The sequence below is a fragment of the Galleria mellonella genome, unplaced genomic scaffold (assembly GCF_026898425.1).
Source record: "Galleria mellonella isolate WM207_F2 unplaced genomic scaffold, CSIRO_AGI_GalMel_v1 utg113, whole genome shotgun sequence".
Taxonomy (NCBI): domain Eukaryota; kingdom Metazoa; phylum Arthropoda; class Insecta; order Lepidoptera; family Pyralidae; genus Galleria; species Galleria mellonella.
Genome location: NW_026441975.1, coordinates 1,767,243 through 1,790,403, shown reverse-complemented (window position 1 = coordinate 1,790,403; position 23,161 = coordinate 1,767,243). Strand labels below are relative to the sequence as shown.

General features: G+C 32.7%; 3 protein-coding genes across 5 annotated transcripts; 2 read left to right on the top strand and 1 right to left on the bottom strand.

The window, feature by feature from the left end:
- The first annotated feature begins 789 nt into the window (after nucleotides 1-789).
- LOC113514813 (uncharacterized) lies at nucleotides 790-2,392 on the top strand. Its single transcript, XM_026898905.2, has 2 exons — nucleotides 790-982; nucleotides 1,475-2,392. Exons 1-2 carry the CDS (start codon nucleotides 790-792, stop codon nucleotides 2,320-2,322), a joined length of 1,041 nt encoding a protein of 346 aa, XP_026754706.2. The 3' UTR covers nucleotides 2,323-2,392.
- A 6,167-nt stretch (nucleotides 2,393-8,559) lies between these two features.
- LOC113512946 (uncharacterized) lies at nucleotides 8,560-12,299 on the bottom strand. 2 transcript variants are annotated; one of them, XM_052893323.1, is made up of 3 exons: nucleotides 12,095-12,299; nucleotides 11,576-11,770; nucleotides 8,560-10,485 (listed from the first exon to the last, which is right to left on the bottom strand). In XM_052893323.1, the coding sequence occupies exons 2-3, from the start codon at nucleotides 11,766-11,768 to the stop codon at nucleotides 9,620-9,622; spliced, it is 1,059 nt and encodes a 352-aa protein (XP_052749283.1). In that variant the 5' UTR covers nucleotides 11,769-11,770; nucleotides 12,095-12,299; the 3' UTR covers nucleotides 8,560-9,619. The 2 variants fall into 2 exon arrangements, with proteins under 2 accessions (XP_052749283.1, XP_026752716.2); XM_026896915.3 differs by having other exon boundaries at nucleotides 11,576-11,772; nucleotides 12,123-12,299.
- A 1,650-nt stretch (nucleotides 12,300-13,949) lies between these two features.
- Nucleotides 13,950-22,990, top strand: LOC113512918 (uncharacterized). Of its 2 annotated transcripts, none has more exons than XM_026896879.3 (5): nucleotides 13,950-14,503; nucleotides 15,346-15,644; nucleotides 17,211-17,296; nucleotides 17,388-18,743; nucleotides 20,261-22,990. In XM_026896879.3, the coding sequence occupies exons 1-5, from the start codon at nucleotides 14,392-14,394 to the stop codon at nucleotides 20,529-20,531; spliced, it is 2,124 nt and encodes a 707-aa protein (XP_026752680.2). In that variant the 5' UTR covers nucleotides 13,950-14,391; the 3' UTR covers nucleotides 20,532-22,990. The 2 variants fall into 2 exon arrangements, with proteins under 2 accessions (XP_026752680.2, XP_026752679.2); XM_026896878.3 differs by having other exon boundaries at nucleotides 13,951-14,503; nucleotides 15,343-15,644.
- The last annotated feature ends 171 nt before the right edge of the window (nucleotides 22,991-23,161 follow it).

The window sequence follows — 23,161 nt, the reverse complement described above, 5'->3', positions numbered from 1 at the left end:
TATCCTGAAGACTTCTACGACAGAAATAAGTATATATATATATATATATATATATATATATATATATATAAAATATATATATTATATATATATATATCTATATATATATATATATACACACATATATATATAAAATATATATTATATATATATATATATATATATATATATATATATATATATATATATATATATATATATATATATATATATAATATTCTGTAATGTTTACCAATCCGTCCGATCCATTCCCTTCCAACAGAAGAGTTATAAACTTGTATGTCGTTCTAAGACGCATAGTTATATACACAATATCATTACAAAAAAAAATATAATTTTCCCTGTAATCTATTTTGCTAAATAATATAGTAACTAATGACCACTGATAACCTTTCAGTACACCTATTCTTAAAGACGCCCATTGTTATCATTATCGTAATGGCTTCCTGTGTTCATTTTCACTAATCTATCACTAATTATCTATTTTTCAACATTTCAAAGTATAAAAGGGACTGTAGCTGTGATAGTAAAGTCATTCGGAAGTAGTAACTGTCGAGGAGAGTACTAGAGTTCATTTATTAATTAAACATTACAGATAGCACAGTTGTAATAACAATAATAATTAATAAAATGTGTGAGTGATGATTCTCTTTGAGTGCGCATATGAATTTCTACCTATTTGATAATAATTTTTATTTCTTCCCCCGTTTGGGAAATTTGGTAACGCGGCAACACGGTAACGCAAGTTGGCAGCTGAAGTTGCGTTTTCTTATTTAATTGTGAAGAGCAATGGAGGAAATGATGACATCAGAGAACGAGCGCCGCACTCACGCAGCCCAGGCTGAGATCTCTATACGCATGGACCGCCTCCAACTCACAGTTTTAGAACCGCTCATAAATACCATGGATCGCACGCCAGCTGTGCCGCCCAACCACCTGAGTGCGGCCTCCTCGCTTGATGAAACAGTTATCCAGCAGAGAGGTAAGCACATTTTTTTTTATTCAACTTAGAATGGCAAACAAGCTGATGGCCCATCTGATGGAAAGTGGTAACCGTCGCCTATAGACATGAGCAGTACCATGGACATTACAGAGTATACTGTTTCACCCATGATACCCCCCATGCGTTGCCATTCTTGAGGACTCAGGTGTTATTCCTCCGTTCCCAGTAAATTCACGTTTATGATGAATAAATGAAATAAAGTTTCCCCTTGCCACATTTGATTTTCCTAAGTATCAAATCATGAACTTTTAGATTAAACAAACACTAGTTTTTAAGTTAGACCTTCAGGAACATAACTGTGAAAACCGCGTTCAATTTGGTAAAGTAATTTATGCGTGACGTTGTACGTAATTTTTCATCAGAAAATTAAGAAAATGTACTTTTCCTCTTTTTTTATGATCTATCTGTCTATCTATCTATCTATTGTTTATATATGGCAATTGTTGTATAATTAACATTCTCTAAATTCAGGTCGTAAATGTCTCCCTGTCTCGTGGTCGCCGGATACTGAATTAAAAGGAAACTCCACAATCCACTCATTTGTTCAAACAACGCCCAAAAACGCGAGCCACCTTACTTCGCCGACTTTAGCAGACACTTTACGATTTGCCGCTCGAAAACGCTTGTTGTTCGAGAATTCTGAGAGGATACCTTTGACACAAAAGGAGGTCGACTTCAGCATACCGCAACAATTTGAAATAAGTAGCCCCATTAAATCAACACCGCCGAATAAAAAAACAAGACTCGAGAAAACAATGGAATATAATGAACCTTTTGATGTGGCATTGAAAGGTTTAAGTCCAAGTCAACTGATTGATATAATTAAATCTGTCACTTACAAACATCCAGAGATCGAATACGAGATCAGAAAAAATATGCCAGTTCCGGATTTGTCGCCTCTCGAGCAGAAGCTTCATTATTTAAAATCGAATATTTATAAAGGGCTTCCGACGTCGCGGTTGACTTCTAAAATCGATTCGCTGGCTTACTCGCGCGTGTCTACCCATTTGGCGGCATTCAAGAAGTGCTTAGTAGAACAGGGAAATGTATTAGTGGAGTCTCAACACTGGGAGTCTGTTATTAAATATGTCTTTCTAGCCTGGAAATATGTTAGAGCTACACCTGTATGGGATAATGAGGCACATAATACCAACAGAAAGCAGTGTTTCAGAGCGCTGACAAATTTTTGCATGACGGCTCTCAAGGAGGGTATTTTAGAAAAGGATCTATTGATTGATACTCAAGATAAGCTACAAGGTATGGTTGCAGACAGCGAATACATACAATCATGTATAAAGCAAATTCAAGAACAACTGTGATTCAAGAAAAAGTGTGATTTAAGAACATTTGAAAATGTCTTAATAGTAATGTCTAAGTGTGTGCATTTTTTCTTATTTATATGTGTTAATATTTTTATAATTTCAATTCTGATATTTTTAATTTTACTCTTTTTTTAGTCTTATCTTGAAAGAAATTAAGAATTTTATGTTTTTTTTTTTTTTTTTGTAATATTCTCTTCACTTTTGTATTATATTAATAGATGTAAGAATGAAGGCCCTGTATTACAATGCATTTGATTACTTACCTATATCAGTTTCTTTTCAATGCTATATTGATAATTATACGAGTATATTGGTTTTGCTGGAAGAAATCTCTTATTAGAGATAAGCTCGCCTTTGTACATTATGTTTATAATGAATTGTAATTACCAGTATGTTTTGTGTACAATAAAGAATAAAGAAGAATAAAAGAAACTGATATAGGTAAGTTATAAGGTTAATATGAATAATGCCAAAATATTTATTTTTTATAAATACAAAAACACTTAATTATTTATAATCTTATTAAATACATTTTAAGAAAGTATGAACAGGAATTATTTGTATAATTGTTTATTTTAATGTTGCAATTTCGTTTATAATTGTTTCTTCTTGAAAATGAACTACTATAACTTGCATAAAGTAAGCATTTAGTGTTTTGATGTAATCATATAAGTAGTGCCATCGTGTATGACTAAGTAGTTCGTAAGTACTTATAGTTTCAAAATGTAATTATTTGCATTTAATTATACTGAGAACAATATTATTGTACTTTAAATATAAACATTAGAAACATTCTACGAACTTGTAAATTGACCAAATATCATTTTGTTACTATGGTACAATGTCGAGTTTACCTATTGTGTATAAGTTTTTAAATGCATTTTTACTCTTAATAAAATATATGTTTAAATATTAAATAATTTGTTTCATTATTATTATTATGGTGAACCCGGCATAGAATAGGCCACCCCTTCCTTTCCTGTGGGTGTCGTAAGAGGCGACTAATAGAGGGCGAGTGACGGGCAGCAGCGTCCGCCTGCCAATCGTGGCAACTATGGGCACAACCCCCCAAGTGAGAAGTTTATGTTCAACAGTGGACAGTTAAAAGCTGATATAATTATGACGATATATAAAAAAGAATAATATGTATTTCATTATATATTTTAATGCGTTCATGAACGTAATAGGTATCTTATATAGAGTTGTTACAATGTTATTATGAAAAGTACATGAACCCTGTTTGGATATAGCAAAATTTAATCAATTGGTAGCTTATATACATACATTTATTTATTTATTTATTTATGTACACTTTATTGCACCATTTATAAAATAGTAAACACATTTAACTGTAATAAGAAATGATACAAAAGGCGGCCTTATCGCTAAGCAATCTCTTCCAGACAACCTTTGAGTAGAGAACATACATTTATGTCAATTTAAATGTTATATATACCGTAAAATTAAATATATACCTATTGCATTTTGTTTTTATCTAATAGAAAATGCCAAAAGGCAAAATTAAACTCACCATTTGTACAAATTTTAATTTAATTAAATTACCTGTAAATAAATATTATTCTATACCTATTTATTAATGTAATTCATATAACACGGTGTGTATATAAGTAAACTTATTGAGATAAAGAAAATTTAAAGAGAAATTTGTAAGTGTGAGAAATGTAGGCATATTTAAGGGGCAACCGCGTTGGCTGTACCCATCAAGAGCTGTCTGACTCCCACCGCAGAATCTGAGCGGAGCTTTGCACTATACGATACACAAAGACGTTGGAGAAAACAATCGCCAATGACGTAAGTCGTTGAATGGAGCAACCGATTTCTATACAAGAGACATTGTATAGACAATACAGTGTCTATTGTATGTATATTGTGGGTGTAATAAACAGCGGTAGAAAATCTATCGTGCCGTCCATTACATCCCTTATACAATGTTATGTATTGTAGCTATTTAAATATAAAGTTACCTTTGTCAACAGGTATGGCTGGACCTTAAGAATATACCTACTCATAATTTTATGAGCCATTGTTATTATTATGACACAAACACTGAGTACGTTTCTTGAAAGTTAGTACTGTTACATAAATTCGTTTTCACAGCTATTTCAATGTATAATAGCGGCTGCCCTTTTTGTTTATTGAAAGGTAAATATTAAGCCATTGTGATAACGAAACCTAAAATGGGCAAATAAAATAACATTATTATGTTATTACACAACGGTGTTGTTTACATTACGAGTTGTTTTTGTTTTACGAGTTGACGACCAATATCTATCTGAAACTTTTATTTTAATAATAGTCATATTCATTTTTAAGTGTAGGTACAAGACTCGTCTTTAAAGCTGTCTTCACTTTCTAGTTCATGAAACCTTAAAATCAAGGTACCTACGCTCGATCTCGACGAGATCTTGACGCCTGCTGTTGAATCGCTTATAGGTAGACATGAATAGCATGACCATTAACACTATGGGCATGACAGATACTGCAGAACCATGATATAGCAGGGAAGAATCTATTAATAATAGCCCCACTGCAAACAATATACTCTGTCAGGTCGACCTCCACGTGGTTCGTCCTAGAAATCATCGTGGTTAATTCTTGTGGAATTTGTCTTGATGGGCTTACTGACCTGCTTTCGTCCTCACCTGTCACCTATCACTGGTGGTCCGCCAAAATATACCGATTGTGCAGGCGGGGTCACATTCCATAATCATCCATAAAATAGAGGACACCCATGATACCCAATTTGTCTATGTAGGTACCTATATATGTTATGTCCAGTTCCTTGCCTGAAAACTATAGTGTTAAATAGACAAGTATAAATATGCCTCTACACTACATCTGTTCTTTGTAGGTAAATACCTACTCCATAATTTCATTGCCATATCCCACTTTTTAAACTGCGTTACATATTTTTACCTACTCAATTTATATACCATTTCAATACCATTCCATTATCACACATTTAAAAAAAAGCAGTACCTATAATTATAGGTAACGATGTGTCTGTATAATGTGTCCAATGTAATTTGAGTATTTGGCTTGTTGTTGAAATAATAAAGTAAACAAATTAGCTAATGAGAGAATTTTATATTGATCGACTGTGTACTTGTACCTACCGTTGTCTAATACTCGTATTGTTTTTGTCTTATTTTCAAATGACCAACTTCGAAATAACAATTCCTGAGTTGCGGACCCATGGAATACCTAAAGTGTACATAATAGCTTTATATCTATTCTGTGTGTGGACCATCTTCTTATTATTCTCAGTCATCCTAGGAAATAAAACGCATCACACACTAGTTAATTCTGTAGGATGACGAAGTAAAATTTGTGCCTCCCTTTACACTATGAAAATACGAATACAAGAGAAGATTGTCGAGGAACACAGTATAATACACAGTAGAGCACGCCTCCTGGCCAACTTAATAATAATAGGATATACCATACTCTTATAGGGAGTCCATTACATTAGCAATTTAACTGTCAGCGCGTAGATTCCACGGGCGACACGGTACAAGTATGTAGGTACATGTTCCTTAGCTGTTCTGTATTGGATCGTTAATTAAATTGGAACTTAATTCACCATCAGTTTACTTATTATTCTCTATAAAACTATTCCATTACATCGCCATAGTTCCTCGTAGGTTCATGTAGCCGGTTAAGCATATCATTGCACCGTGCAGCAATACATGACTGCACACAGCATCCGGGAGAGGGGATTATCAGTAATAGGGACTAACAATAAAGCCTGCTAGGTTGGCCTCCACGCGGTTCTGTCTAGAAACTATCATGGTAAATTTTGATGAATTCATTACGATGTGGTAACTAACCTGCTGTTATCCTCGCCTTTCATTCACTCCCTCACTGGTGCCCCGCCAACGTAAACACCAGATAGCGCAGGCGGAGTTACATGACTCCGAATAACATTCGATTTATCATTAATTAAAAAAAATAAGCGACTAGAATCTGACGAAAATTCTATCAAATTAATTATAATAATATCATATCAGCCTTTAACTGTCTACTGCTGAACATAAGCCTCTCTTTTGGAGGGTATTGCCAGTAATTGCCACGCTTGGTAGGCGGGTTGGCAACCGCAGCTTTGATGTTTTAAGAGGAACGCGCCTAACCATACCTCGACCACTAAATTCCCTTAGTGGCCTCTTACCACACGCACGGAAAAGGAAGGGGTGGCCCATTTTATGCTAGGAATACATAAAAATCACGTTGATGTTTCAGTAAATACTCCAGATAAACTAATATCGCTATCAGGTATAATTAAAGATTGTCTCATAAAAAAAAAATTCAATTGGGACAAAACCCATTATTTTAATAAACTATTGATAAGATTTATAATGATTTCTATGAGACCTTTCTGTAAGTATATAATTTCAGATAAAAAAATCAAAGTCGGTTTAGAACTGCCGAAATTATGAGGTACAAATATAAATAAGTGTAACCGAATTGAGAACTTTCCTGTTTGAAGTCGGTTGAAAAATTGAATAAATTGCTGCAAGCCTGAAACTTGGCATAGTTGGTTATAGAGTTAATGACTCTGTAAAAGTCTATATCTGAACGAAGGGTCAAAGGACCGGATTCAGGGATTTAAACAAACCCATTTTTGACAAATTATTTAAAAGACTAGGTATGTAATGAATTAAAAAACATTGTTTTGATATATTTTTCAACATCCTTGCTAAAATACTGACCAAGTTATGAAAGTGAAAACATTTACTTCCCATGCACCCATTTTCAGTTACATTTTGACCTACCCTTTTAAATGCCTAACTTCATAGATTCACATGTTAAGTTTCAATCGAAAGATCAAAAAATAAAAGTACCTTATACAAAACTTTATTTCAGATTATACCTATCTACATGCTGTGTGCTAAGATAGGAAACACTCAAATAACTTCTCAAAAAATCTTTTCTCTGATAACTTACTATAATACCGATTTTAATGAACTTGTAGTTCGTTCTCGTTTGAAAGCGAATATTATACGAGTATGTTAATAATAATAATAATGAAACAATTACTTTCAAAATATATTTTATTAAGCGTAAAAATGTAATTAAAAACTAATACACAATTGGTAAACTGCACATTGTAATATCATAAAGATATTTGGTCAATTTACAATTTCGTTGAGTAGTTCTAATGATTACGTAAGAAAGGCAGTATTGTTCAATGTAAATATAATTAAATATAAATAGGTGAATCATACACAAAATGTCATTATTTCATTAATAATTTTGATACAATAGATACTTAAGAACTAATTAGACTTAATTAAATGTAATTACGACAACATTAGAAAACTGTATACAAAAGTTATTAGGAAATAAATTTCAAGACACATTTACAAAAGAAATGGAGACATATAAGGATCGATCTACACTATGCCGGTCTCACTTCACTCTCGGTCTAGTAAAATATCATTACATATAGATAGAATGTACCTATTCACACTGTCGATAACGCCAATTCCGCCCGCCAATTCCGCTCCAGTCATGATCTGAAAGATTTTTTTTAATAAGATCGAACCTGGCGTTTCGTGTACCAATAGCGTGAATGCCTTTTCAACTCCGGTTCAGTCAAATCTGCAAATACTGCCGAAGATAATTACAAAGATTTTAAATATATATATATAATCAACATTTTTTTTTTTATAATAATATTTTTTTTTATTACATATTGTTAACCTATATAATATGAATCACTCTTTGAAGGAAACAAAGTTTCCATTCAATTGTTTAAGATTTTAAGATAAATTGTACGTACTAGTGTTGACTAAACCCATTGTGAAATTTGAAAAAAAAAAAAATTATGCATACATATAATTTTTTAGAATAATATCCATGTATAATGGACAAATTTATAAAATAAATAGTATAAAAATAGTAGTACTTAACAGAATTTTATTACAGGTGTGAATAATATATTCTTTTTATAAAAATCATATATATATTTTTTTATTGAACTGGTTAAAGTAAAACAGGTTTCTACGATTTGCAACCCCCTATTTTAGTAATTCGAAAAAAAATAAATGTGTAATAATACTGAATAAAAAGGTTACAGGAAAGACAAATATATATATATATATATATATATATATATATATATATATATATATATATATATATATATATATATATATATATATATATATATATATTAGCGAGCTATCTGAAATGACATTCCACCGACATCTTTTTTTTAATAGAATAATTAATCCCCGCGTTATATGGGGGAATGCCCGGTGTTATACGAGGGGTTGAAATCGCGAAATATATAAAAAATACATTTATATATTATTATATTACTATATTTGTTTAATTTCATCCTACATTCTCTGTATTTTTTTTTTCTAATTTTTAAGTGAAGTTAATAGCTTTATTTACTTTTTATTTCTATTATGAAATATTATTCCTTTACGACTCTTAGTCTCAGTCAAAATAAAAAAAATCAATACGTTTTCATTCTGTAGAAAATACATTATATTAAACGCCTCCCTGTGTGCATTTCGCTGAACCGAATCGAACATGATCGTCTACCAGCCGAGGCCGGAGCGACAGCGGCTTTGTAATGTGAATCGGGCTTCCATAGAATTTTTATCATTTATGAAAAATAATTATAATTTATCAATTGTATAACTTAATAAATTATAGTTATCTATACTGACATAATAAAGCGGAAGAGTATGTTTGAAAGCCTTAACCTCTGGAACTAGGAGTCTGATATAAAAAAATATTTTTGCACTTGATAGCTTATTTCTTTAAAATCTCAGGTCATATGGTTGTCGAGATCCAAATAGCCAACAATATCTATATAAGTGAGTTAATTTTAGTTCAACGGATTTTACATTCAAACATCAGTCTTGCCTAATTACAGTAAAGGCACTGTCATAATATAAACACTCATCTACTTACAATTGTAGAATTTACAAAAATCATTACTCTTATATAGAAGATAATTATTTTGGCATTTTTCACAGCTACATTAAAAAAAATTATTGAAGGTATTTCATCAATTTGCTATGCATTTTATAAATTACCTATACATGGCCTTTATTCTTAAATCTATTATTGTAATAAAAGAGACAAAAATTAGAAATAAAATCATAAAGTACTTGATTCCTTTTAAGATCAATCAAAGGAAAACAGACCTATCTAAAAATATCAGAATACCCAGTACTAAAAAAAATAATAAAAAACACATAGTAATAGACAAAAACAATAAAAAAAAGCACACCCGACATTACTATTAAAACATTTACAAATCCAACAGTTGCCCCTGAATTTGCTTTATACATGATTGGATGTCTTCGCTGTCTGCAACCATGCCTTGTAGCTTATCTTGAGTATCAATCAATAGATCCTTTTCTAAACTTCCCTTCTTGAGGGCCGTCATGCAAAAAGTAGTCAGCGCTCTGAAACACTGTTTTCTGCAGGCATTATGTGCCTGATGATCCCATACAGGTGTAGCTCTAACATAGTTCCAGGCTAGAAAGACATATTTAATAACAGACTCCCAGTGTTGAGACTCCACTAATACTTTTCCCTGTTCTACTAAGCACTTCTTGAATGCCGCCAAATGGGTAGACACGCGCGAATAAGCCGGCGAATCAGTTTTAGAAGTCAGACGTGATGTCGGGAGCCCTTTAAAAATATTTGATTTTAAATAATGAAGCCTCTCCTCGAGTGGCGACAAATCTGGAACAGGCATATCTTTTCTGATCTCGTCTTCGACCTCTGGGTGTTTGTAAGTGACAGTTTTAATTATATCAATCAGTTGATTAGGACTTAAACCTTTTAATGCCACATCAATAGGTCCATTATATTTCATTGTTTTCTCGAGCCTCGGTCTTTTATTTGGCGGTGGTGATTTAATGGGGCTACTTATTTTGAACTTTTGAGGTGTGCTAATATCACTGAAGTCTATTTTCTCTGGTGTCAGAGGTATCCTTTCAGAATCGCCCAGCAACAAACGTTTTCGTGGGGTAGATCGTAAAGTGACTGCTAATTTCGGCGGAGAAAGGCGGCTCGGGTTTTTGGGTGGCGTTCTAACAATTGAGTGGAATGTGGAATTTCTTTTTATTTCAATATCTGGTGACCAAGTGACAGGAAGACGTTTACGACCTGTAACTCAGAAAATATGACATATAAAGCAATTGTCACTAACAATAAGATTCAAAGAACTTTTGAAAACAAAACTAACAATAAGAAATCGATGAATTTAAATGACATTGGAAATTTTTAAGACAAATATAACAATTTCATTCTTGATAAAATTAACAAGAGATCAATAGTTCAATACTTTTTAGATTAAAAAACAATAAAATAAATATAAAGTTTATATTCTAAAAGTGTTACTATTTACTAGTTCTTCCTGACAAAAAACAATTTCATACAATTTCGTCGACAACTTCAGCATGTATTCTCAATAATAACTGGTATAGATGTAACAAGGGTATTAGATATGATTTTAGACTTGTCCATGTTCACATTGTTGAGAAGCAGTATTAAGATCATTGAGCATCTAAATGAAACTTTCCAGGGATTCCGCCATGATTACTATATCCCTATACTATACCGTTACCATCACCACTACCTTGATCAAGAATAACTGTACCACTACAGACTGGAGGCCGTTTCCTTCTAGTGTTTACCATCAGAGGAATTTTGCCAGTAGTTACCATGTTTGGCAGGTACCGCAGGAACATTTTAGTGATGTTTTATAAAGCTTTTTTTATATACCTTATTTGAAGTTAAGGAGATGAGAAAAAGTATATTTTAATATTTTTTTGTTTTAATAAAAAAATTTTCTTGTTAACTTTTTATCAAGAGCCATGACCTTATTTGCCATTCCATGTTACCTAAATAAAAAAAACAAGAAGATGAACTAATTAGTAGGCATAAATAATTAAGACATATTCTCATATTTTTAAAAATTTTAATAGATGTTAATAGAATGGACCTGAACTCGCAATATATGCTGGCTCACTGGGGCACAATGAGATTGAGATGACAAGTAAGAATAAAAGCTGGTCTTATTTTTAATGGATGAGAATGCAATGGTATCCTCACCTATTCTATCAATATACAGATTCCATTACTAATAATCCATTTTCTTCCAACATTCACAGGTTACCAGGCAACAGTAATTAGGACCATTATTTGACAATAGTTATCAAACATAATTTCTTTCATTCACCACAAATCTGCTTACCTCTCTGTTGGATAAGCATTTCATCTGGTGAGGGGGCCGGACTAAGGTAGCTGGGGGGCAATGCTGGTGAGCGGTCTCTGGTATTCGTGAGCGGCTGTAAGGGAGTGACTCGAAGGCGGTCCAGGCGTGCAGGGATCTCAGCCAAAGCCGCTCGAGTGCGGCGTCCGCCCTCTGGAGTCACTGCTCCCTCCATTACTTTTCACAACAAAATAAAAAGTCAATCTATAAAAATATCAAAAACGACTGCACCAAATTGAATGCGATTCTTAAACTTGTGTTCCTGAAGAATAAAATTTAAATATGGTGAATGTTTTAACTTGGTAGCCATCTAAAAGTGGTCTTTTTTATTAGTTTTCCTACTTCCAAAATCTGAGTACGATATCACAAACTAGTAATAAGTAAGTGTAAGGATTACCATTAGATGGACAAGTAAAGGCAAGTGGTAAACAAGCTTATAAACTTATCTATCACTAATTTAAATGCTTAAAAATAATTACATGTAAGTAACATAAAAATTACCTAAGCGGCCTACTAAAAATTCATGTACCTTTTATATAACAGTATATTAGCTAACTAATTTTCAATTTTACTATGTAGTTTTACACCTCTAGATAGAGAAAAGCAGTTACAAATAAAAGAATACAACGGACAAAAACACCATAACAAAACTACAAAATTGGCGCAAACGGGTGAAAAAATTGACATTTGACTAAGGTTGCCAGATGCGAATATTGAATTTACCAAAGAGTATATAACCAAGGAAAAGATAGATAACTATCTACCACAAAGAGGACGACGACAAGTAACCGTTCCTTTTTATTTTTAGCTTATCTTACGCTCTTCATTCATTCTTCATTTAATTTTTATTGTATTTATATATCTCTGTACAGCTACTAAAACTACTACTACTCTTCAAAAATTTACCCAAATTGCTCCAAATCACTTCACTTTTTCCAAGAATTTTATTTCTGTAAAATTTAAACAATAAATATTTACATAAAACTGCAAAAAATATCTAATGACGCTGCAAAAAATATCTAAGTATTAATCTTAATCTGTAGAATCTATGAATTATTAATATCTCTATAGACGGTTTAAAATTCATAACACATGTAGATTTTGTAATTTTGGTTTGAAATCAATAGAAATAATTATTTCAATGGGAATGAAGTATACATAGGTATATATATATACATATACATAGAAGGAATGATAAAATAAAAACTGTAAATCATATGATTGCCTCCTTTCTTCTTATGCAAATATAATTACTAAAAAGAAGACGAAAGATACACTTCGAAATGCTAGTCAAACCTTTCAACGTTTTATTGATGAAATCACACGTAGTCTTAATTTCTGTTTTGCTTTTATCGATGACATTTAATTTTTCTAAAGATCCAGAAGAACACTTCATCATCTGCGCACGCTATTTGAGTGTTTTAAAGACCATGGCATAGTTGTGAACTGTACAAAGAGCGTATTAGGAGCTGAGGAAGTTACATTCCTTGGCTACCGAATATCAGCTTTTGGTATTCGCTCACCCACTAAGTGCTTAAAAATTTTCCGCTTCCTAAATCTGCTCAGGGACTTCGTCGATTCCTCGGTATATTAAACTTTTATAGAAAGTTTATACCGAAGACTGCAAAATACCAAACTACTTTGATCAACATACTTGCCGATAATCAGCTCAAAGGTTTCAAGCCTGTACCTTGGACTCCTTAATTGGAGAAAGCATTTGATGAGTGCAAAGCCAGCTTCACTGAAATTACTTTAATTGCCCATTCTCAGCAAGTTGAGTTCTTTTTACTGATGCGTTTAATCACTTACTTTTACAAAAGTAGGTGACATTTGGCAGCCATTAGATTTCTTCAGTAAAAAGCTGAATCCTAAACGGTCCTCATGGCCAACCTATTGCCGTGCACTCTTAGCGGTATATGAGGCAGTGCAACATTTTCGTTATACAAGCGATAGAACACGCAAAGCGAGGCAAAATCTTTACTAAGACTTAAACCTTACGTTAAGACTTAAGTCGAACCTTTGAAGTTCAATACCACTTGTAAGCCTGAGATTATAGACAATTTTCATAGTTTGTCGTTGCATTGAATTGAAGAGTTCAAGCTGGTATTTAGATGCTCCCACCTAGAAGTGACACCAATACTCCATGTGGGGCCGGAGTTGCGATTTGTACAGCATTAATCGTTGATCTGGCGTGAAGTATCCCTTCGCTCTATTAAACACACCGAGTTTTTTTGGATGCCATCTTCACATTATCTTGGAATGGAATGGAACTGTACATCAATAGACATGTCGTCTAGAGATGTTAGATGCATGTTGTTTTTTGTTTTGTTTCCTTTTGTGTAGACTGACTGTTGACTGACAGTCTCGCTCCAACAACTATCATTGATATATTGTTGTAGAATTCGTTGATACTATTATTTTCATACGGAACTTGGTTTTTGTCTAGAAAAGATTTTGATTCCCTTTATTATATTAAAAATATTACATTTATCAATAATACACATTAAGAATCATATAATCAATTTTGGTGTTTATGATACGAATGTGCATTTCACGCAGGCACATCTTGGCTTTTAATCGCTTTGTGGTCTAAATAATAAAATGAAATTTTACATGAACTGTTTTTATATAATGATTTGTGTTTGAAATATTCTACATTCAATGACGAACTTCTAAAAGTAGATATATATATGTTAAGAATAAATTAAGGTAGACTGGTTTCATATATCAGGATCGTATGTTCTAGAACTTGTAGATTAAGAATGACTAGTGTCTTTCGTTAAGTCGGTGTAGTGAGAATGGAAAGGTTGTCTCATGATTTAAATCTGGCGCTCGAAGAGAGTAATTGCGGCCGGCAGGAGAGGCGGAAGTTAGGGCTTCGTAGACGGACCCGCTCCGCAGGGAACCTGCGTAAGTTTCGTCTATTCACTATGTTTATTTGTATATGTCAAATACTTTTCAATTGTCAATATTATTTTACGTTGAAAATAATTAAATTAATAATAATAAGTAAAGTATATATGCAGGTATGTATTTCTTTTAGAACCTAGTGTAATTAAATAGAACACGACAAAAATGTAAACAAAGTTTTGTTAAAATACAACCCTCTAAGCATACCCACTCACTCACCCATCACTTATCCATATATCATTTTTATTTTGAAGTTTCTAATTTTATATCTCACCGCTTTTTCATTTGTTGGATTATTGTTTTAAAATTTTTTATTGAATAATCTTAATCTCTCATAATCTCTATATATGATGAATTTACATGGTACTAAACAAAAAATATCATTTCTAATCAAAATAAAATTCTGCATTCAAATTATGAGTGCTTAGATAAGTAATAATAATTGGTTAGGTAATTATTCAATAAATTAATGTGTTGTGAGTGTTGAATTTTCTGTCAAACTTTTTATATTTGCATCCTTTATCTTATCTTTATACTTTATCTACAAGAGATCACTTTTTGAGGTAACCTCACATTCACAATATCTATAACTGACTTCTCCATGTAATTTACAAGTGATAATTTTGAAAATAGTTTTTTTTTGCAATATATCTACTACATCTTCATAATTATCTAAAATAGGGTAAAATAATATATTCAAGCAACATTTGGGGACACACTAGACTCCCAAGCTGACTTACAAAAGTTTTTCCCTAAATGCCATCCAAAAAAAAATCAGGAATCAAACCCTGATCTCATTTACATGAAGCAACAAGTTAATTTTATATCTTAATTTACAGCAGCCGCCGTCACAGTGAGCCTGGTTGAAGATGGCAGTTCCAGTAGTCCACCTCAGGCTCCATTGATAACTCAACCTCTGTCAGACTCTGATGACCCACAGTTAAACCTGCACAAGTCGACAAGTCTCAAATCCAGACACTACTGTCAGATAGGCAACTTTGAATCAGATTCATTCAATGAGAATTTCTCACCAACCCGTCCAGCCAATGCTCGAAGGAAACGAAAATATAAAAAGATGCCTGTTGAATATGCAGATGGAAAGACATCACCTCCAATTGAAATATTAAGTGTGACTACCGAGGTATATTTACTTAATTTTTAATGAAATCTCAAATATCATGAATTATATGAGCTACTAGTGGTCTGACCAAAATTTGCATGAGTAGACAGAATTTTCGCAAATAATATATAGTCAATGTAGCTGATAATTTAGCTTTTTATATTATTTAGTTTATCCACTACAAACAAACAATCAAATCTTTCCTTTTTATAATATAAGTAATATACAAAAATTTACTTATGTATGCTTTTTTCCTACTAAATTATTAAGTTGGTTTTGAGGTGGAAGAGGAGTAATACATAAAATAAAAAAGTCAAAGAAAATGTTTCTCAATACTTTGGTTATTTTATGTATTACTAATGAATTTGCCAATTTTCTATTGATTTTGATAGCACTTAACAATCAACAATATTTATTTTCATGTTTTTCTTACACAACACTTATCACAATTGTAGTCACAATTTTATCCTGGAGCAAAATCTTCAAATTATCAAATTTATTACACCAGAATCTAATTTTGCAGGTTATAGTCACACGTGTTCACTCAATAACATTAAAATTGATCTTTGAGTGTACTTAGTTCTTTAAATCTTTATATTCGATAGAATTATTGTTTTCAAAATGGTAGTTATCAAGTATTAACTAAAATTCGTACCTATGCTTATTTCATATCCATTTTTCATACACAAAACCTCTGTATTTATATAAGGTTCCTTAAAATCTTTATGGTTGTTTTCAAGTGCCCAAATAGCCAAAAATATACAATCTAAAACTATGTTGAATATTTTATATATTCTAATATGCCAAGGGAAGTAGGGAAGCTTCTTATAATATCTGCCTGTACTTTACAGCAGGTCTCATTGTAGATACAATACACAGATATATCAGGAAATATGTATTCATAAAGATGATAATTCATATTGTCATTAATACAAAAAAAAAAAAAAACAAAATAAAAAATATTACTGAAGAGAGCCATTGAGTGGCAACAAACCTGTGGGTGTTTCTATCCTAAATTAAATTAACATTATGCACGTTTGAGGTAAGTATATTAGTCTGGTGATATATTGAAAAAATTGTGTTTAATTATTTATTTAATGAAACAGATTAATGGGAAAGACATTTTAGTGCCACTTCAAGGGCTTGTGTGTGGCCTTTTATATTTCCTCAAGTAAAAAGAATATTTGATGTAGATATGTTTTCATTTGTTAGATAGAAAGACAAGACAAAACTACTCACATTGTAATTGCAATTGTTCTTTACTAAAATTAGTGCCAGATAAGATAGTAAGCCATGTCAGAGACCTACAATAAAGGAGCTTAGAAAATTTTTACATTTAAGAGTGGGACAGTCACATCTATATTAGTACTACCAGACTATTGTTATTATTTCCTCTATAAACACTTCTTTCTCAATTTAGATCATCCAAATTAGACCTAAGAGAATTTTTCCGTCATATAATATCCTAAATGAAAATCATATATACTATAAGTAATCAAGCTACGATATTCGTCAATTACTATTCCTTCAAGTTACTACACAAGATTGTCATCAAGATATATATTTAATATTTTTTTTTATTTTCAGACTAATGTTTTGCCAGCAACAATAATGTTACAAACCCATGGTTTATCATCGCTAACACATTTGAATAAGCATAAACCAGAATCAAGGTCAGAATGACATACTTAATTTTAATACTAATTACTTCCTAATGTTACTTAAACAAAGTGTAGAACTTTATTTTTATTTTTAAAATTGCAGAAATGCTTTTTGCGGCAAGAGAAAATGGTCACATAGAGACAAAGGAGATGGGTGTGAAATGAGAGAAAGATCATTTAGTGGTGGTTGTTCTTCTAAGTCAACATTTTTTACAAAGAATGATTTTAAATGTAAGAAGTATGATAATGAAAAGAAAAGAAAGGATTCTGTTCTGCAACCTGGCAAAATTGTACTCAAATCGCACAATGTAGAAGGTATGAAGCCATCCACATTCACAAACACTCTTTCCTTACCTGGTAGCTCCAGTTTTAATTTTGTTTACAAGAACTGCAAGAATGGAACACCGACACTTGCTAAAATGACAGGATATAAGATCACCACTGAATTACCACCATTCTTTAATCCTTCCACAAGTACTGGAAAGTATCAGAGAAAATTTAAAATGCTCAATAAATCTCATCCACCTAACTTTTTAAGAAATCCTTTACAATTTGATGACTCGAATAGCGGAATGGACTGTGCTGGTAATGAGTCCAGCTCATTAAGCAGCAGCGACTCTGACGGAGTTGTGACAAATGACAGTGATAGAGAAGGCGATGATGAACTCACAGATTGGCCCGGTATAGAGGAGCTGAAAGTCTTCAATAAAAGTCTTACATTCAAGTCTTCGAAGTCTGTAAATAATAACTCTCCAAACTCTATGAATAATATGCCGCCGCCGAAGCGATTAAAAAAGGAAAAGTTTCTGGTGAAAAGTGGTTGGGCTAGTTGTAAGAATAGATTCAAGAAGAAACGCCCCAAAGTTGACTCTGGAAATGATGACGACGCTATGATGTCTGACTCTAAAACTGTTGTCGAGTTTGATGACGAAATTGTTTTACCTAAAGAAAACAGAGACATTCTTCAGCCACACTCATCTTTTACTAGTTTTAGTGATTTAAAAAATGCTGGTGTTCTTGGTCAGAATGCCAACGAATCATTTTTTCAATCCTTTCAGGCTTTCCAAGAGAAATCGGGCCAGCAGGATGAGTTGTTTAGCCAGACGCCGCGTAGTAATTTCTCTTTGCAGAAAACGTCATCTAGTGACTTGAATTTGAGTGAAAAGTCTCCGCAAAGTGATCATTATTGCAGTGAACATTCCATGGGTAATGGAGTGGTGACAGAAGTGAGAGAGATAAGAGCTGGATGTCGCCGTATCCGCGAAGAGCGTCCAGGATTTTTAATACTGAGTGCAGCTAATGAGCAGTTGTCCAAGTTTCTACAAGATTCATGTCAGACAGAGCTAAAGTTACCCAGTTTAAATGACCCCGAAGAGAGGGAGAAATTGGAATCTTTAGCCAAATTGTATTCCCTAGAATTGCAAGTTGAGATGGGTCGTCCAGTTTTGAGGAAAACAAGGTCAGTGTATATTGATTTATATGTTATTTATATCTATATAACTACTGTGATTTTTGCTTATCTTGAAAAGAAGAGAGATATCTATGTAAAGTGATATCTCTACACTGTGTTTAAATTTTTAATTTCCAAGCATTTTAGTTTCCCAACATGGGCAATATTGGAGAACTTTGAATAGGCTTATAGAGCTATTGCATATTTGTGTTTTGTATGCAACACATTTTTAATTTTAATATTTTTTTTTTTATATACAACTTAGAATGGCAAAAAAGCTGAAAGCCCACCTGATGGAAAATGGTAACCGTCGCCTATAGACATGAGCAGTAACATGGACTTAACAGAGTGTACTGTTTCGCCCATGATACCCCCCATGCGTTGCCATTCCTGAGGACTCAGGTGTTATTCCTCTGTATCCAGTAAATTCACGCCGTATCCCACCCTTCAAATCGAAACACAGCCATGCAAACACAATTGCTTCACGGTTGAAACACGAATGGGACAGCATCGACGAATCTACATCATCATATTAGTCTTTAACTGTCCACTGTTGAACTCTTCCCCTATAAGGTCGTTGTGCCAATAATTGCCACACTTTGCGAGCGGGTTAGCAATCGCTGTTAGGTTTTAGAGATGTTTGAAGAGGGACGCTGCTGCCCATCCCTTGTCCACCCTGAGTCGACTCTTACAACACTCATGGGATAGGAAGGGGTTGTCTGTTCTATGCTGGAACCACACGGCTAATCGATCGATAGATCGCCATCATCATAATCAGCCTAATGGAGTCCACGGCTGCTTATAGGCCTCGCATGGCACGCTATTGATCCTTAACTCTTCATTTCGAGTTTTTACCAGCCGTTACGTGTGTCGTTCCATCTAGCCACAGGTCGTCCCACATAATACTTTTAAATACGCGGTCTCCAATTTAGAATACCACTGCTCCAACGATCGACGGTTCTATAGCAAATATGACTAGTCCACTGCCACTTCAAGAGTTTCCAAATCCGCATGAGCTATGGTGGTAATTTTGGTCCTCTGGCGAACTACTTCGTTTTGGATTCGATTTCACAGAGAACATTCAAGTATAACGCTTTTCATCGCTCACCGAGCGATTTTCACTTGGTGGACTAGTCTAGTACTACACTAGGAATTCAGCATGATGATACCAAGGGCGACCACGTGGGGGTTGATCTGACAGGGTATATTGCTAGCATTGGTACTGGTAGTCCGCATTACTAAGAATCTCCCCCTTCCCATATAATGAGAGCTAGGACACATTGATTATGATTTTGGTCTTTAGGCTTTATGGTAGAGAGGATATATTATCCTCTGATGATATTTCCTAAAAGCTGTTTAGCTTAGTTTTATTCGTTTCTTGAGTCTCTCAAAATTGTTCTGCATAGCTGGAGCGTTTACCATAAATAGACCGTTCAAATCAATAGACAAATATAGACTAGGTACAATAAATAAAAAATTACAATTACAATTACAATAAAAACAAAATACATTTTGTTTTTTTACAGTAATACAATGCAAGCGATCCGTGTTGAGCATTCATATCACAATTTCCCGTCGGACCACAAGAGGCGGTGTTACGGCGACGAAGCAGATTCGAGTCTCAGTCTCAGTGATCAGAACTCGGTGACTTCCATCAACGATCTCGACGAAACGCCAGACTTGATATCAGATGTGCGGAAGGCGGTCACAACTGATCCAGCTGCCCAAGACTTGGTCGATACATTCTCACATACGCTTGTTGATAAGTCGTTATTGCACCCAGGTGATGTAGATTAATTTTTTTTTATATTTATACTTAAATTTAAGAATAGTATTATATGAGCGTTTTTTTTTAAAATATAGGTGTTGGTTGAACGATTTTCTCCTAGTTTCATCACAATATCTCATGAGTGAACCACAACGATGACAGGAGAAATCGAAATGTTATTCTCTATTGCTGTTATTTATAAAAAAAAAACCGTCAAACATATTTAGGTTGTTTACGTTAACATGACATGTACCACCAAAATCTAAAGAATAAACAATGTGACTAAAAACATTTACATGACTCCTCTGTCCAGTCGGACTGCTACTGAAAATTTGCCCTCACAAACGCAAACAGAGCAGAATGTCTGTACATGGTCACACACATTAAAGTGAAAAAATTGGAAGGGCGTGCCATGTTTACGTAGTCAAAATAATAGTCTAAACTTATTTTAGTTATTAAGAAGTTTTTTTTTTCTTTTGATATAAATACTTAATTTAAAATAATGTTATAAAAACACCTTCGTGTAGGTTTGAAAAAGTTTTTAGTTTGGGAAATAGATTAAAAAAATTTTGTGCTAAATGTTTCAGAATGACCTTATTTTTTTAATATCTATACATACATTGTTCGACTCTGCGAACTATTACTCTGAAGGTGTAACGGCGATATTGCAATTAGTAACGCGATACAATGCGATGAATGTTGAATTATCATTGTTTGTTAATCGCGATGGTTCAATTCCAATGGCCTACGTTAAAATAACGCTCGTGTAATATGTAAAATAAGCTCGAAACAAAATTATAATTGTATATTTCGTTTGGAATCTACGGTAACTATGTTTTTAAGAAAGCGAAAGGAAATATTACATAATTAACGTTTCAGGGTATCACGCGATTGATGTATAATAATATAGAGTAAGAAAGAGAGAGAGAAAGTAGACGATTATGGAAAGAGTTCTGCGTATTTTATATATTTCTGTAATTTTTATTAATAATAGTCGTTGTTTAGTGTATTATTAAGTGTATTATTACTGTAGTTGTTTAGCGCTACAGTGCATTAGGATAAAATCGGTTTACTCTCTTATTCATAAAAATTAAAATCTATAAACCTCTTAACTTTCGTATGCTTTTATACTACAGGCGTATTTATTATTTTTAAATGTCGTAAATGCGTCATTATTTTGTTTTTCATTTAATAATTTCTATTACGCCCTGTTTTATAGATAAAACATATTTTTTGGAGACTATTCTAGAAAAAAACAAATCAAAATAAACTTGTGTTTTGTCACTCTTTCAAATTCAGAAATTAGTAAAAAAGGTAGGAAAAAACAGTGGCTATAAAAAGGTTTATTTGACTTTTTTTTATGAATAAGAGGGATAGTGTATTAATTTATACATAAGTGGAAAAGTCCATTAAATTTAATGGTTATATCATAATTTATAATATAGAATGGAGTAACTTAGTGCAGCGAAGTCTACACAAAACTGTCAAGTTCGATCTCATCTATTTATATTGTTGTTGATGAACATGTGTGCTTTTTGTTGATGCGAAATTTTCGTTTTTTTTTTGGATAATCACCAAAATGTATCCTATATTTTAGTGCTTAAGACTTAATATTATATGTGTTTAGATGCTTTTTTTTTGTTGAAATTATAAATTTCTTATACTACTTTGGTGTTACAACGCCATCTAGTGGTCAGAATTGTACCTAACATTTTTTAATTAAAACATTCAATAACGGCTGAATTACGTAACTCATTTTCTAATTCTCGTTTCAAATAGAATGAAACTAAGAGTTTTGAGATTATTAGTTGTAAACCGTATCCATTTTTAACTGAAGCTGCCGTATGGTACGTCCTAATCGCAAGTGTCAGTTTCAATAAGAATTTATAGCAACTCTATGAAATAAAACAGCACAGAAGTTTTCTGATAACATAAAGCACCATAAAGAAACAGTTTGAATAGGTTGTCTGAAAGAGATCGGTTTTATTGATAAGGCACTCGATTGTTTTTTCTGTGTGATATATTTCTTTTAAAGAATTTTTTTTTAAGTATTGGTCTAATCTTTTAGGAGGGTAAATTATTGATAACATCAGGGCTATAGTATTTAATGATGAGTCTCAAATGCATTTTTGGATCATTACAAAGTAACATGTGGGGATGCAACTACAAATGAGATAGGCAGCCATTTTTTTTAATTGGTAACACTTGTTATAATTACCTACACAGTAGGCACTGTACAGACGTCAAAATGGACTCATTTAACGGTTAAAGATACCTTATTCACAATTGTTATAGTCATAAAAATTTACATTCCATTTATAATTGAGAATGCTAAAACACAGAGGCAGTCTATATTTCGTCCTTCCAAAATTCATATAAGAGTATACAAAACTTACATTTAAAAATTGTATTTATATTTAAAAATAAATCCTGAGCCATGATATGGGATTCGTAACAAATTTTTACCATAAATATAAAATTGTGTATAGATATTATATTTTATTTACAAATTTTGTGGAATATTTCGGGACGTTTGATTGCAAATGTAACTGGCTGATTAGAAATGAGTTTTTATTTTCATTTTTTTTTGTCGATGATTGAACCTGTAATTATTTTTCATATACAATCGTTTAATGTACGAGGTCTGTCCGGAAAGTTC

Coding starts and splice junctions, on each gene's coding strand:
- LOC113514813 (XM_026898905.2), top strand. CDS start 790: ATGGAGGAAATGATGACATCAGAGAACGAGCGCCGCACTCACGCAGCC. Junction 983..1,474: donor AACAGTTATCCAGCAGAGAG/GTAAGCACATTT, acceptor CTCTAAATTCAG/GTCGTAAATGTCTCCCTGTC.
- LOC113512946 (XM_052893323.1), bottom strand. CDS start 11,768: ATGGAGGGAGCAGTGACTCCAGAGGGCGGACGCCGCACTCGAGCGGCT. Junction 10,486..11,575: donor AATGCTTATCCAACAGAGAG/GTAAGCAGATTT, acceptor TCTGAGTTACAG/GTCGTAAACGTCTTCCTGTC.
- LOC113512918 (XM_026896878.3), top strand. CDS start 14,392: ATGGAAAGGTTGTCTCATGATTTAAATCTGGCGCTCGAAGAGAGTAAT. Junction 14,504..15,342: donor CCGCTCCGCAGGGAACCTGC/GTAAGTTTCGTC, acceptor CTTAATTTACAG/CAGCCGCCGTCACAGTGAGC. Junction 17,297..17,387: donor AAGCATAAACCAGAATCAAG/GTCAGAATGACA, acceptor TTAAAATTGCAG/AAATGCTTTTTGCGGCAAGA.